Source organism: Xyrauchen texanus, chromosome 6 (assembly GCF_025860055.1).
Source record: "Xyrauchen texanus isolate HMW12.3.18 chromosome 6, RBS_HiC_50CHRs, whole genome shotgun sequence".
In the NCBI taxonomy this organism is placed as follows: domain Eukaryota; kingdom Metazoa; phylum Chordata; class Actinopteri; order Cypriniformes; family Catostomidae; genus Xyrauchen; species Xyrauchen texanus.
Window position 1 is genome coordinate 23,839,348 of NC_068281.1, and position 15,775 is coordinate 23,855,122.

General features: G+C 38.9%; 2 protein-coding genes across 2 annotated transcripts; both read right to left on the minus strand.

Annotated features, from left to right (window-relative positions):
- Positions 1-1,780: 1,780 nt before the first annotated feature.
- On the minus strand, positions 1,781-10,720 carry LOC127644795 (E3 ubiquitin-protein ligase rnf152-like). Its single transcript, XM_052128175.1, has 2 exons — positions 10,594-10,720; positions 1,781-4,671 (listed from the first exon to the last, which is right to left on the minus strand). Exon 2 carries the CDS (start codon positions 4,502-4,504, stop codon positions 3,887-3,889), a length of 618 nt encoding a protein of 205 aa, XP_051984135.1. The 5' UTR covers positions 4,505-4,671; positions 10,594-10,720; the 3' UTR covers positions 1,781-3,886.
- A 2,580-nt stretch (positions 10,721-13,300) lies between these two features.
- On the minus strand, positions 13,301-15,763 carry LOC127645675 (bucky ball-like). The gene is made up of 6 exons (XM_052129358.1): positions 15,752-15,763; positions 15,440-15,620; positions 13,823-15,361; positions 13,639-13,740; positions 13,419-13,520; positions 13,301-13,332 (listed from the first exon to the last, which is right to left on the minus strand). The coding sequence occupies exons 1-6, from the start codon at positions 15,761-15,763 to the stop codon at positions 13,301-13,303; spliced, it is 1,968 nt and encodes a 655-aa protein (XP_051985318.1).
- Positions 15,764-15,775: the final 12 nt, after the last annotated feature.

A 15,775-nucleotide genomic window follows, 5' to 3' on the forward strand; every position in this document is an offset into this window, starting at 1 on the left:
GACCAAGAGATTTTGCAGATCTTTCCACCACAGACATGCTTGTTCCGGTTTCATGGTAGTGGAGACCACACCGTTGAAACATGGAGGACGGCGATCGAATTGAATTCTGTAGCCTTTTTCTACTGTTCTTAGAACCCACATAGAAACACCTGGCAGTAGCTTCCATGCTGCCAGGCTCTCTGAGATTGGTATACATTTTGACACTTCCTGTTGAGGGGATGTCGAGTATTCCGCGTTCTGGACTAAGGCAGGAAGCAACAGAACACCCAACATTTTGCTGGAAACCTCTAACTCCCGAAACACTTGAGGCGGCGGGAATGGAGGGGTTTCGTGGGGGTATCTGGAAGGTACAGGAGAATGCTTCACACGCCCTGACCCGAGGGGGGCTACCCCCACATGGCTGGGCGCAAGACAGTCAGGGTTTTTTCTTCTTAGAAATGACTGCCCTGAGGTCTTGCTTTGGGGCCTGCTGAGGGTGATGAGCCGGCCGCCAGTCTCTACGAGGGGGAGCACGACTTGCAACACTTTGTTTTTGAGCCTCCCTTCTAGAAGGACCGGGGCACCAAATAAGCCAGAAGGCGAAACCAGGACATTGAGAAGGAAAACTTTGTCCTAAAGCAGACATAGACCGGCCAATGGCGCGAGCCGTCTGCTTGGTCACGCGATGAGATCAGGGCAGCTTCAAAGTGTAGCTTTTTGATAGGGAATTGTATTCCACAAAGTAAACTCTGCTCAAATACTGCTCATTTTGGCTTGTTTGGTCATCCTGGTATTTAAAATAGAAAGTTTGCATATTCTATATACACTTTATACTGCAGAAATAGTAAAAGCAGAAAGGTAGTATGCAATTTCAAACATAGTCATTGGTTCTTGGCTAAACTTGAAGGCTGCAAAAGCATGGGCTATTCCTAAACATTACTTCAGTAAATATGGAAAGTTTTAAAACAAAATCTTCTGCTTTCATACTGACTGTATTTACTTTATCCACATTATAATTTCAGGACAAACCTTGAAATTACAGGATAAAGCACAGTGTTAAAAAAAGAGCCAAGAATAATTCAATTGAGCTGAGTATTAAGCAGAGATATTCTTCAAGCGCTTCAAGAAGCCTTCCAATATTCAGCCCATCAACTCAAGGTCAGGGCACCAGGGCAAGGGAATCCACCTAACACTCTGGTAATAGCAGAAACTGATAAAACTTAAAGGGGTCATGATATGCCTTCCTTTTTTATTATTTAATATGCTCCTTGAGGTTCACTTATGATATTGTTACATTTTTTGGTAACAAAAAACAGTAATATATTTGTAAAACATAATAATTTTCCACCCTCATTTTGACTCTCTGTCAAAAACGCTCAGTTTTTGTCCTGCTTCTCGTTTACGATTTGACAGTAAATACTCACTGTTATGATTGGCTCTCTCCTCACTACTACTAGGCAGGACTAAAGAGGTGATAAGGTAATATAGACATTGATGTGTTGTTGTGGAGGCAGTCAGATGCAAACATATATATCTATACGTAGATACATCATTAGCAGCTGTTTCTATGGGCCGCAATACATTGGCCAATCTGCCATATTGGAACAGTCAAGAGCCTACCATCAACACATAAAAGTAAATAGAAAAATACAGTCTGTAACAGTCTGGGTTCTTTTCAAGCCAACTAGAAAAGTTTATTTTCCATAAACATTGGGCAATATTTTAGATGATATAAAAATTCTCACCTTTATTTTTATTTAAATCAAACTGATTGGAGGTGCATTTAGTGGAAAGACGGGTATATGTTAGAACATACAGGACAATAACATGTTTCAAAACAGACAATCATTAGGATGAAAAACAAGATAACAAACAAATAAACAAAATAATACATATGCATGTGTGCATGCATGTGTGCATAAGATTTGTGCATGGATGTTAACAATTTAAAAAGAAACAAAATTATAAAAAAAAAGAAAGGGGAAAAGGGAAACAAAAAACAATAACATTGCTAATACAAATGATAAGCTAAGAGATGTAGAGAGAAATAGAGAAGGAAGGGGAAATTATTTGTCTGTGAATGTGCATATTGGGTATTATGTATTATATTATTAGGGAATTGGGAATTATAGCTGGGGTCTGTGGATGTGTACGTGGCCTCAGTCTTGGGGTGGTAGATTTGAAAGAGGTTAAAAATACATCCCACGTTTCATCAAAGGCTGATATATTGCTTGTTTTGTAAGTGGTTATTTTTTCTATTGAAATATATTCTGTGAGTAGATTAATCCAGTGAGTGATGTGACAAGAATTCTTGGATTTCCAGTTTTGAAAGATTACTTTCTCAGTGACAGAGAAATGAGTAGCTGGTTTTTATATTTATTTGGTAGAGTGATTTGTGTAGAATCACCCAGTAGACATAGTGATGGGGACAATGGAATTCTGCAGCCCAAGATCTGAGAAAGTTTGTTAGTTACTGCTGTCTAGAGGGAGTGAACTGGTTGGCAGGTCCAAGTGGCATGGAGGTAATTATCTGTGTTACCTAAAGTGCATTGTGAACAAATACCTGTATTGGCAAGCCCCATTTTAAACAATTTGTCTTGGGTGATGTGTGTTCTGTGGATAGTTTTATACTGTATGAGTTGCACGTTTGTGTGTTGGTGGTCACTGAGAAAGTATTATTGAAGATTTGTGTCCAGATCTCAGAGTTGGGAGAGACAGCTACACTTCACTTCTAAAACAGAGGGGGTGGGACAGCAAATAAATTCCTCTTCAAATGAATATATAATGGAAATCACTTAAAATTAGCACCCAGTCTGTCATTTTATTACATGATGAACCTTTTCCACACAAAAGCAGTTTATGCAGCGGTCTGAGACTTATTCTCCATTCACTTACATTAAATAGCTCTCCTTGTTCACCACTCCAAGATGGCGCTGCGGTTGATATATCCGAACCAGCATCTATGCATGTAAATCTATGGATGCAAATGTATTCCACAGTGTGACATCACAATGTGTAGGAAGTGGAGAACGAGTCGTTTTGGCAGCTTGGTTTCAACAAATGCTCTTTTTGCAGAGAGGAGTAAGCTTTAAGTTCTGAAACTTTCAGTATGTTTTTCTAGTAAAATGATCTCTTATATGTTAAAATGTCCTGACCCCTTTAAAGCCATTTTGACATATTTGAGTAGCTTTTCAAAACAGCTGCAGAGTAGATTGTTTGGTATAATGAAGTGGAACTGTAGCAAAGTGGGGACAGTTTAATGTTTAATAACCATCTCCCGAAGTCATGATTTCAATAGTTTAATCAAGGACAAAGGCAAAACCCACAAGTAAAAATAAAAAGCAATACAGTTTGTTACCATTGAAAACACTTGATTAGTGAAATTTGATAAAATATTGCTGTATTTTACGATTGCAATCTCTAAAGCAAGGACTCACTTAGATTCAAAGTTATCAGTATTATTCAAGGAGGCAGTGCAACTATCTTCCGATGTTATTTAGCACCATATGCTGCATTTTAGTTTTCAGACTGCACAACCCTACAAACAGTCAATAATACACAGGTCTTTAGCACTAGAGATAATGAAAATTTAGATTTTTCAAAGCTAGTTTCCCTCATGTACACACAAGACAAGCAAAAACATTTAGTCTCTACTGCTAGATTCATTAAAGACATTTCTGCACATAAACTGAACAAATTCCCCAAGAGCTTTCTAGACATTTGAAACACCTTTAGGTCTGCATAGATAGTGCCCTTGAATTCAGCCTGAAGTCAAGTATTCTTTCATTCCCTTTTCCTCCTATGATGCACATTATTACTACTGTATTTGACATCAAACAAGACAACTCAAGCTACAGGAGTTCATGGGTCCATTTCATATCTTAATTGTACCACAGAGTCTTCCCTCTCATCCACAGGAGATAATGGTGAACCGTTTGGACACACAGGACATGTTGTGCAACACAATGCCTAGCAGAAATATTAAAATGAAAGCCACAAGTAGCACAGTGCAAACTCCTGTCCATGCCGTGGTCTTAACCGCCACCTCCTCCTCCATCCCATCCTCTCCCTGCTCCTCACCCAACACCAGGCTCCTCCCATCCGATACATTTAACACACCTGCATTCTTGGAGGCAAAGCGGCACGCCGGATCGCCAGGGAGCAAAGCCCCATCTGTGTCCAAAGGAACGGGCAGCAGGTAGCAGCCATTGTTTGGTATGTGTATAAAGATGGGCGTGTGCTCAGATGACTGAAAGAGACTGATATCCACGAGCACTTCTGGGTCATCGGGGAGATGGGTGACAGAAATGCCGTTGGGGAGCTGTGTTATGCACCGGCACCAAGGGCAGCAGATCTCTCTCTGACTTAGCCTCATTTGGCTTAGACACACGGAACAGCAGGTATGCTGACAGTGGAGGAGTTTGGGACGCCGCCATTGGTTGAAGTAGTTGAAACAGATTTTACACTCAAGCCTGGAGCTCTGTGACAAGGTATCCATTGTCCTCAAAATGTGGCTGTTACACATAAAAATCTCAAGTCCTAAAGTCTGTAAAAGTTCTTGATGCAGTCACGTAGACACCCTTGGCTATTTTAATGACAGTATCCTTGCCGATTTGTTTTGCCACTACACTCTCCTTTGACCACTCTCTGTCTTGATTGGCCGTCAGTGCTTTAATCCACATCTGGTGCTGCCTGTGGAACCAAGATGAGGATGTTGCATCAAAACAGTCTGTAAAGAGTTTAATCCAGGGTAAAAGTTTTGGCACATACACAACTAGGCTGAGGGGTGAAATTATTATGCACTAGCTGTGAGCTGTATCTAAACTGTTGTCAGGCTTGACTCAGACACAGACGTTTTGGATATGTAAACAAATCAGCAGGGATTAGGACTGCTCGCAGTCACCCTGAGTTTAGACATGGACTGTGGAGAGAATACGGAGGCTAGATTACTAAACTATGCATGCAAACTCAAAAGAGAATAAAAAAAAAAAAAAAAAAAAAAAAAAGGTATTTTCATTTTACGTTGATTCTTCAATTAGGGGGAATTTTCTGTGCTGAAGTTTGATTTTAAAGAAAGAAATTTGTTTTTATAAATTATTATTTTTCGTAGTACATTTTAAATTCCACTGCTAACTACATTTTTGGGTTAGTAAATAAGGCCAAGGCTTATCTAAATTTTCTCCAAAAATAGAGAGAGAAAAAGTAATTACTATTACACACAATATCAAAACTCCACACCATTTTCCAAAATCTACAAATTCTTCAATTTACCTGAATTATGATCAAGACCATATCTAGATCCTTATTCCACAGCATGTGATAATTGTTTCTAAACATGAATAAAACGTAGCTTGAATTTTTATTTTATTTATCATTACTTACCCTCATGTTGTTGACATTTAAATCATGAAATCAATGAAAGTGAATGGTGACTGAGATTAACATTCTGCCAAGCATCTCCTTTTGTGTACAATAGAGGTAAGAAAGTCATATGGGTTTGTAAGAACATGAGGGTGAGTAAATTATGAAAGCATTTTCATTTTGGGGTTAACAATCCCTTTAACTATCTGATTTATTTTCTCAGTATATGAGACACTGAGTAATTCTTACCATAAGTTTACCCCAAATCTAGGCAGTTGTTCAGGTCAATTGTTGAGTGCAGTAAGAAATAAAGGCAGTTTAAAAATAAAATGATGCTACATAAAAACAAAATGGACAGTTATTTAGTTGTGTCAGAATAGTTTTTTATGATAGGGCCCAATGCAGGGCCCGAAGCCAATATGAGACAGTTTCAGGCCCTCAGTTATATTGTTTTACACCAAAACGTTTGTCATGAATTTACAAATGTCAGACTTACTGAAATTATACATGACACTATAGCACAGAATTTTCAATTATTATTGAAAATTAAATGGCTAATAAATTATTTAAATGTAACTTTTCTGACACATACACTATAAAATAGGGGTGTAATGGTGAATCGTGGTATGATACATCGTGGTTCAAAAATGTGACGATACACATCATGGAGATTGGACTTTTTATTATCAATTATTATAATTTACAAGCATCTGTATCAAAGACGCGTGACTTCCTACGCCTACGTAACAGGCATACACCTTGAAATCACTTCAATGCACATGAGCTCTTAAATGCAATTAAAAGCCGAATCTGCGAGAACTGAAAGTGAAACCATGTAAGCGAATGTTTTACAGGGAGCGGTAGACAAAAGCGCTACATTTTAAATGTTTTGCATATGTATTTAAATAATAATAATTAAACTTCAATCTTACATTTTCTTGATTCAAGCTTAAGTTTATAGAATTGTAAACTGAACCGAACAGTGAGCTCAGTATTGTGAAACGAACCGAATTGTGAGATGAGTGAACGTTACACACCTAATATAAAAACATGTTGCTAAAAACAACATTTATAATTTAATGTGGTGGGCCCAGTATTAGCAGGGCAAGTAAAAATCTGAACTTCTGACCCAATCAGGCCTGCAGAAGAAATGTTTATTGTTGAGCTCTGTCTTATGTTATCAACATAGACTTGTAATCAGTGTTGTTTCATTGCCATAAATGCTGTCCTTTTTAATGATATTCATTGGATGAACAGACTCCTCTCACAAGCACAAGCCAAATGTGACCTAGTTTGGTTGAGCCTGTAGGCAAAATTTCTGAAACCTGCATGACACATTTTGTCTATTGGCATGCATGAAGCTGACAGCTGAATGGGAGTCCAAAACTCCCTCTAGCACTTCTGCTTCTTTCTGACATTAAGTTCAGAGCTTGAAAATATTTCTTAACCTCATCTAAAATGTATTTGAGGGCATTTGTTTCCTTCAGGTACTGAAAAGCTAATATGCATTTTAATTGCTTGGCTTAATGCTTGTCACTAAGGGAGGAATATTTAAAACAAAATGTAAGTGTACCAGTGCCATGAATGTCACTTTCCTTAAGCAAAAGCATGAACAGTATTCAAGTGACTAATTCACAAGTTAAAAGTTAAATGACTTGTTTCCACTTAAATGTCATTCCATTATTGTTACACATACTACCATACCTTTAGAACTTGCTTATGTGACCATGACATATAAAACTAAGTGGTTATTGCATATTTAGTGCTGTTCATGTATTGTGCTCTTCTTTTTCAAGTGTATGGGAAATATCGTGCGAGTAACTGCTCGTATAATTCTTAACCCATCCCCTGAGAAGAAAACAAAATTATAATGCATTTAAACCCGCTATTGTGCCATGAATGGACAGACACCCCTGAGGGTTTTTTCGTTATTAGGTGCACATTATCTTGTGAAGGCAAGGTCTAAACATTTCCCTTTTCTTTGGGATTTCCAATAAAAAACTTTAATCAAAATAAGAAGGCATTATAGACTTACAGACATTAAAATATTTAACTTACAAATAATTCAAAGAGGTGAGACAAAAAAATCTTTAAAGGAGTAGTTCACTCAAAAATGAGAGTGTTCTCATAATTTACCAATCCTCATGCCATCCCAGATGTGCATGACTTTCTTTCTTCTTCTGAACACATATGAAGATTTTTAGAAGTATATTTCAGCTCTGTATGGTATGGTCTCGGTCCATATAATGAAAGTCAACAGGGTCCAAACTTTGAAGCTCCAAAAAGCACATAAAGGCAGCATAAAAGTAATCCATATGACGCCAATGTTTTGGGAGAGATCAGACCAAAATGTAACTCCTTTTTTCACTATACATATTGCCATTGCAGTAGATACAATCATGATTTCAACCTCAATTACACTTTCTAGTGCTTGAGGCATGTGCAGAGCGCAAGAAGGTGCTAAGAAGTGTAATCAAGCTTGAAATCATGATTGCCAAGAAAACTGCTGATGTCAAGATTTATAGTAAAAAGGAGTTTTAATTTGGTCTGTTCTCATTCAAAATCGACTGGATCACTTCTGAACACATTGATTAAACCACTGGAGTCGTGTGGATTACTTTGAAGCACCAAAAAGCACATAAATGCAGCATAAAAGTTCCTACAGAGCTGAGATATTCTTCTAAAATTTAAATTCTTCATTTGCATTCTACAGAAGAAAGAAAGTCTTATACATCTGGGTTGGCATGAGGGCGAGTAAAAGGTGAGAGTATTTTCCTTTTTGGGTGAACTATTCCTTTATTTTGTGGTACATTAAACCTGTTATGATCATTTCATGATCACCAAACTTCTATCATTAGAAATCTGCGAAAGTGCATCTGAAAGGAAAGAAATGTGGAATTTCAGTGCTCCATATTACAAATCCATCTTGCTGTGGAAGAGAATTGAAGTGCTCCGTGATAATTCTGTTGCCATGAAAACCATTCTTAGCTCAGTGTCACATTGTATAATTTCTTACAGCATTTCTAGTACAACACACAGGGGAGAAATGTGCCAATCTATTAAAAGTCATGTGAGAAAATGTACTAAATCTTATTAAATATTTGAGAAGGCTTATCCTTGACAAGGTCTCCTTGGAGGTCACATGCATCAATTTCTACTTTTATGCAGAGCAAGCTGGCATTCACCTACCATCTCATTCTACCCTGAACCTGTATTGGAATATCCTTTTTTCTTTTACTATAAATGAAAAAGCAATAGTGAGTCATGCACATAATTAAGGACATAAAATGAAAATGGGATTGTACACTAGATGCACTTCATATGATATTCTAAAATTGCAAACCCATGTTAATAACTTAAATAAATAGGCTTTAAAGAAATATAAAAATCTCATGGTGCGAGCTTCTCTGTGGGTCACTCTTTGGTCTGATGTCTCGAGAACGAAACAATGAAACAAGCCGATAAACTGTCAGCTACTCTCTACAGTGGACCATCAACCTGATGGATGCAGCTGAATCAGAGGATATGTCAAAGAGGGGGAAAATGAAAAATGTCACTTAAAGAACTGAGGCTGTGTGGCATTCTCAAGGGCGAGGGTTCTGGCTTGAGTAGGTGGGGAGGGTGTAACTCGGGTAACTATTCATTCATGCCCTTGGAATTTACTATTTGATACCCTTTTTTTTTTCCATGCAGCATAGGTGACTGTGGATTGTTTGCATATATATGACAGAATGGCAGTCTCAGTCACCATTCACTTACATTTTATGGAAAAAAGAATCAATGAAAGTGAATGGTGACTAAAGCTGTCAGTCCCTGACATTCTTGCTAATGTCTCGAATTGTGTTCCATGGAAGATAGAAAGTAAAATGGGTTTGAAAACATGAAGGTGAATAAAGGATGACAATTTTCATATTTGGGTGAACTATTCTTTTAAATCCAGTAGATGTTAAACTCATATAAGCATTTAACGTTGTACAGTGTCCGAATGGATGTCAAATTAACGGAGCATCTAAAGTGATTGAAGTACGGTGACTGTGTACTTCCATTCTGATCATCAACAAACAAACTTATGTTAATAAGATACCAAATCAATAGAGAAAAGGGCACTGAATGCTGAGTGGATCATGCAGCATCTGATAGCACAGCCCTGAGATGAGATAGTATAAGATAATATCAATGGAATTTACTAATGAAGCCACAAGGACATAGTAAAGTCAAAGGGCTTTGCAAACTTCCTCTGATATCAAAATGTCTGTGATATAAACAGATTCTGTGAGACAAAGGTTGGGCTTTTAAGGGCTAACCCAAATATTTTGAGACATATTTAGTCTAGTTGCCAATGGCTATGTCTTAAAACCTACTAAGATACCTACTTCATCAACATAGGTGTGCAGGACTCAGTCTAGGTAGGCAGCTTACTGGGTTTTTAAAACAGGCATTGTGGTTTGCCTGTTTGCTTCTGAGCAATCAAAACAATATTTCAACCGGAACAGAGACAGCGAGAGAGAGGACTGCTCAAGTCAATCTTGCTATTCGAAGTGCAAGGTCCTCCTACCATACTACACTGTTGGAAAAAATATATATAAACACACGACGCCTGTTGTGTTTAGCATGCAAATACTGTTTGGAAAATAGCTTTTTTTATTACATAAATATTACATAAATAGCTTGTTGTAGCCAGGTTACGAAACCGATGTAATAACACCAAACAGGCCCAAAGTAAAGAAGTGGAGGGGCTGAACTTAGTATTCTCACACAACCTAATAACCAGACGCATTGCTTCGGGGGCCGTTCATACTGAACTCGTTCTTTTGCTAAAGAAAGCTAGACGCAACGCCACAAATAGAACTCGAGACGCGTCTTTAACAGTTGAAGTTCTTTTTATCTCGACGAGGCGTCCTGCACGAGACACCGAAAAATAAACAGCGAGACGCGGCATAAAGATCACAGACGTCTGTTTACATAAGGAAACGTTTGAAAAACAGTGCGGACGTACGCAAAACGTTTTCTGTGTGAACAGCCCTTACAAGCTGAGCGCTGTTTACAATTACAAAACCGCTTCTGAGGATGTTATCCAACAAGATTGTGTCAATGCACTAGAACAAAACCTGATTAGGACGACAAACAGGTTTTCTTTGTTAACTTTGTTGATCGCATGGGAGAAACCTGATTTAATTCAACACAAACTTTGCACAGTTTACAAGAAAGCCATAGCGTTTCTGCTGTTTCTCTAGAAGTAGAAAAAAATCTCACCCTCTTCTTCTCGTTCATGATGTCTTCGTTCATCCCTCCAAATGTTGAATATCGGATGTAGAGCTGCTTCCTGTCATACTTCAGTTTCTGCCTTCTCAAAGGCTGTACTGTAAACGCTACAACTCCCACGACGCAGCCAACAGCGAGACACTTCAGTGAACGTGACAGCCAATAGAAAAGCCCCAAACCCGATTGACACGCCCTTAAATAGCAATAGTCTGTAGTTCTGAACAGGTTTGACACCTTCTGTAAATAAAGCTAATTATACTAGTCAACAACATTATATAATTACCCTGCTCAATAATAGCTAGGATGCCTTATAAGGATCTGCACAATTGCAGAAATCACTGAGCAGCTTGCATCAAGAGAAATATTAACCAGAGACAACTCTTTCTGTGGTTTATTAGCTTGCCTTTATGAGTGATAAATGACGTATAAAGTAGGATTTATAGCACCAAAATGAATCTTGAAAGGACCAGATTGCTGTGAATAATTGCAGACACTTCTAAAAATTTAGTTAGTGATGTATTGACCCAAGGATTGAGTATTTCTGAGCACTGTTGAACAGCGTTAACATAGCAAAACATACCATCCTCCATCGTGGATCAACGCCAGTCCAGGCGTTTTTTTTTTTATTTTTTTTATACTTTTCCTTAATCTGTTGGTAGGTCCCGTGGTAGCCGTGTGCAGCCAACAGCTGATAAACTTCCTGAGAGACTTTATCGTTTCGCTCATCGCTAACCTGAGCCACAGCCGCACTTTCCGGGGCATGATCCGAGGCAAATTCAGAGCTGCATTTTTTGCTTCCTTGAACTGAAGGGCACTCCTGTAGGAGGGGATGCAACTCAAAATCTGGAATCCAACCTAATCTACTGTGGCATGTGCTCTTAAAGGCACCTCTACTTAATATTCTTTAATATGCCCACAATTTACAAGGAAATCTCAAAATAACACATTACTGTTATTGTGAGATTGAGATTTTAATTTTGTTTTAACTATTTTAATGTAATTACTATTTCTCCCCTTTTTCTGGACGACCAACAGGGCACCTTTAGATTTGTGAATGAAAGGGGCAGGGGCATGCGCTCAAATGTCATCTATGTAGGCAGCTTTATCACAGAAACACCAGACACTGACAAACAAAGTAAAGATGCACACATTTTAAAGAACATTTCTGGTTCAATAAAAGTTCAAGTGTTGATTCACCCAAAAATGAAAATTATGACATAAGGTGTATTGCTTTCATCTGCGGAATTTAAAGATTTCTAGAAGAATATCTTAGCTCTGCAAGTCTATACAATGCAAGTGAATGGTTGAAAAGATTTTAGAGCTCCAAAAAAAATAAAAGGGCAACATAAAAGTACTCCATGCAACTCTGGTGGTTAAATCTATATCATCTGAAGTGATATGATGTGGGTGAGAAACAGACCAATATTTTTTTCCTTCACTTTCTGCTTTTTTTGGTGATTCACATTATTCATGCATATACCCCCATACTGGGCAGTGAGGAGAATGGAGGACCAAAAATGACTAAAATGATCCATTTCTCAACCGCTCACCTATCAGATTTCATCTGAACACATGGATTAAACAAATGGAGTCATATGGATTACATTTATGCCTTCGATGTGGTTTTGGATCTTATGCAAATCTTATAATTTAAGATGTACTCATTTTGCTGTTAAAACTTTATTTTAGCAGCAAAGTAGTTTAAAATGTTTTTATGGTCCTTAGGATTTGTGGCCTTGTAGTCTTTGTCATCAAGTACAATTTGATACAACTTGACAGAAAAGGTTGGCATGCAATTTATAATCAAACAAATCATGTTAACAGCCATTTTCTTAACATCTTGTAGCTATACTTATGAAATAGTGACAATCACTTATGGACTAACCCCATTCAATTGAATTGAGTTTTTGCATTAATAATCTTCCTTCAAAATGGAATCATTCTGCAAGACTGAGCCCCCAGTTTAGAGGTACACACAGTGGTGAACGTGAATCTCAGAATAGCATTTCCATTTTTAGTTCTCCACTCTAAAATACATGGATACTGCAGTCAAACAATGAACCCTCTTGGGGGGGGGGCATCCAGTGCACTTACGAAGCAAAAGATCAAATGCAGTGCATAAACATTTAATGACACAATAACACTGTACAGCAAAATGGATACATTTTCTGCATGTCGACATTACACTGCGATGTATAAAAATGGCACAATAGGCCTAATAAAAAAAAGACACATCTGGACTAAGAGTGGCCAAACTGCCAAATTGCCCACTTTATTTTTCCAGCCTCCCATTTTTTTTTTTTTTAACTTGCATAACCCCTTAAACCAGCTGCATCTCCAGTGCCCAAAATTTGAAACAGTCTCAGTGGACCGGTCCTTGACCATGCACAGATTCAAAAGCTCTCACAGGCAAGATAAACACCTTTCAGGTCAAGCCAAATTAGAGAAAAAATAGGACATAAGTCAAGGCATGGTCTAGTAAGAGTAGCCTCAATAGATTAAGATGAATGTTGCATTCAAAATAGAAAATTAACTAAGCGCTGAAAATGCAGCAAGGTGAACATCACAATCATACTTTTTTTTTTTTTCCTTTTTCTACCAGTTACATACAGTAAATAACGGTGTCCATTTCATAGTGAAGTGCATTTTACTCAAGTATTGGGTAATACATTTAAGCATTACAGCAGTGCATTATGGTTTAATATCTTGTGCCCCTTTTCTTCAGTGAACCTGAAGGACATTGTACAAATAAAAACAAGTCAGCATGAAGGTACAGTTAACGGTTTTTAAAAAAAAAAAAAAAAAAAACCCCTCACCTCTGCCCCTTTGGCAGAAGGTCAATTCAGTCTCGCAGTCATATTCACTTGGCCTCTGCTGAAGGAACGTCTTACAAGAGGGCCTTTTCAACGGAGTTCTCCCTTGGAAAATCAAGGTCAAATGGGTTTGGATGACACTAAAACAGACTTGACACTTGCACTTAAAAGAATTATAGACATTACAAAAACTACACATGAAATTCTCCAGTACACACCCTACCTTGATCTTGAGGTCCAATAACTTGCCTCAAAGACCTTGGCTTGGCTCCACAGCTTGCCAAATTCATTTGGTCAGACACAACACCCTCTCTCCATTGTTGTTCTAAAAAATTCTCATGAGTTGACCATCTTTAAGGCATTACAAATGCAAATACAAAAGAGACAGAATGGGTTTAATACTTTACCAATACAAGGCCTACACAAGGCACCCTTTTGAATTCGCTTATCCGCCTTAGCCGGATCACAATGCTCTTCACAGCACTCTCCTTTGGGGTGAACCCGAGCCTGCTCATGTAGCTCACAGCTCTCTTGGCCTTCACAAATTAGCTTCCTGTGCCAGTGTTTGGCACAGTGCTGGCCACAAGGGGGCAGTGGGTGCCTGCTGCAACACTTCCTTTTCAACACCCTTGGAGACTCACAATTACTCTGCACATCTCCTTCAATGCCATACTCACAATCTTGATCAGAAACCTCATTAGCAACATCCCTCTCAGGGTAGCTGCAGAGTTCTGGCTTTTTGCTCACCACTCCTTTATCCTGTAGGCTTGAGCCACAGCAGGAACATGTTTTCTGACAGACCAAGCAAGTTCTCTCTACACTCCTCAAGAGCTCTTTTCGTGAGCGAATGGGCACATCACTGGTTTCAGCCAGTCTGCCACCACCCACATACACATGTCCAGGTAAGAGATCAAGATCCTCCACATCAGTAGAGAACATCTCATCTCTGGAGGATAGTTCATCTATGGAGGGACTCAGAACACTCTGACGCTCTTGGGCCACCGGAGGGTAGTAGCTGTAGGAATATGCACCGCCAATTGAGGACAAATAGTTTTGGGAAGGCAATAGAGTAGATAGAGAATCAAAGTATACAAGTGGGTCAATCTCTCGTTCAAGACTGAGGCCAGTTGTGGTCCTATTGCAGGGCAGGCGAAGAATTTGATATGGTAGGTTAAAATCCTCAGAAAGGTTTATCAGAGGTTCCATAACAGCCGTAGCATCAGTGGAAACATTTTGAACCTGCTCAGAGGCCACACCCTCACTTGAGGCAGCCTTTTCCAAATCATGGCTCTCTGATGGATCGGAAGTGCTTTTAGCACTACAACAAAACACGTCATCAGTGGCATTGGTTGCATACATCTCATTTTGGCAGCACGTTTCATCAGCAACACTCTGTTGATCATCCTCATTCACAACCACTTCCTCATGGACAGAGGAACTGTCAAGAGGCAGCACATCCGAAAACATGCATTCATCTAGTCTACTTTGGCTTGACTCTGCATCATATGCAGAGTCACTGAAGGTTGTGGGCCGGACTTGATTGACCTTCTCCTCCTTGCCTTCCAGAGATGCAAGTTGTAATTTGGACTCTTCATTCAAATATGTCAGCTGTTTCTCCTCCTGAATCATATCAGGAGTAGAGGAGACCACTATGTTAGACCCCTTGTCACCTGCTTTATGTTCACAGGCCTTGAGACTCTCTATTTTGTCTATCAGTTTGTTGACTGAATCACTAGGGTCTGTTTGGACCTCAGAACAGGCAGTCTCACGCTGCGTACCCTGAGGTTGAAAGTGGTGGCGGACTCGCAAATCATACGACGCAACGGAGGGGAAGTGGGGGCTGATTCTTCTGTAATCAATTGGCTGCATGGGTGCATGTGGGATCACATACCCAGGATACTGCATAAACTGATAAGGGGCCAAGTGGGGACGGCCAAAGTGCAAAGCTGTTGAGAGAAGAGGGAACTTAATGGTTGGGAAGCTACAAGAATGAGCAATGATTCAAATAAACCATCTGAAATTACCTGGCCCTGGAAAGCCATAGTGACCATATGGATTTATGGGCCACTGATACATGTGATAAGGCTGAGATGGTGGCTGAACGTAGAAAAATGGTCTGGTGTGGTTTACCGGATGGTGATGTTGCCCAACTCCCATTGACTGTGAAGTGTTATTTATGCCTAAAACAAAAGATACGCTATTGTTCTGCCAAAAACAAGCACAAATTAACTATTGACTATACATGCATTCTTACCTTCCATTACTTTGTGAGGAGACTTAAAGACAGCACAGGATACAAAACATTGCAATACTGTAAAAACATGTACATAACTTACATTTTGCCACATGTTAGGTTAGAA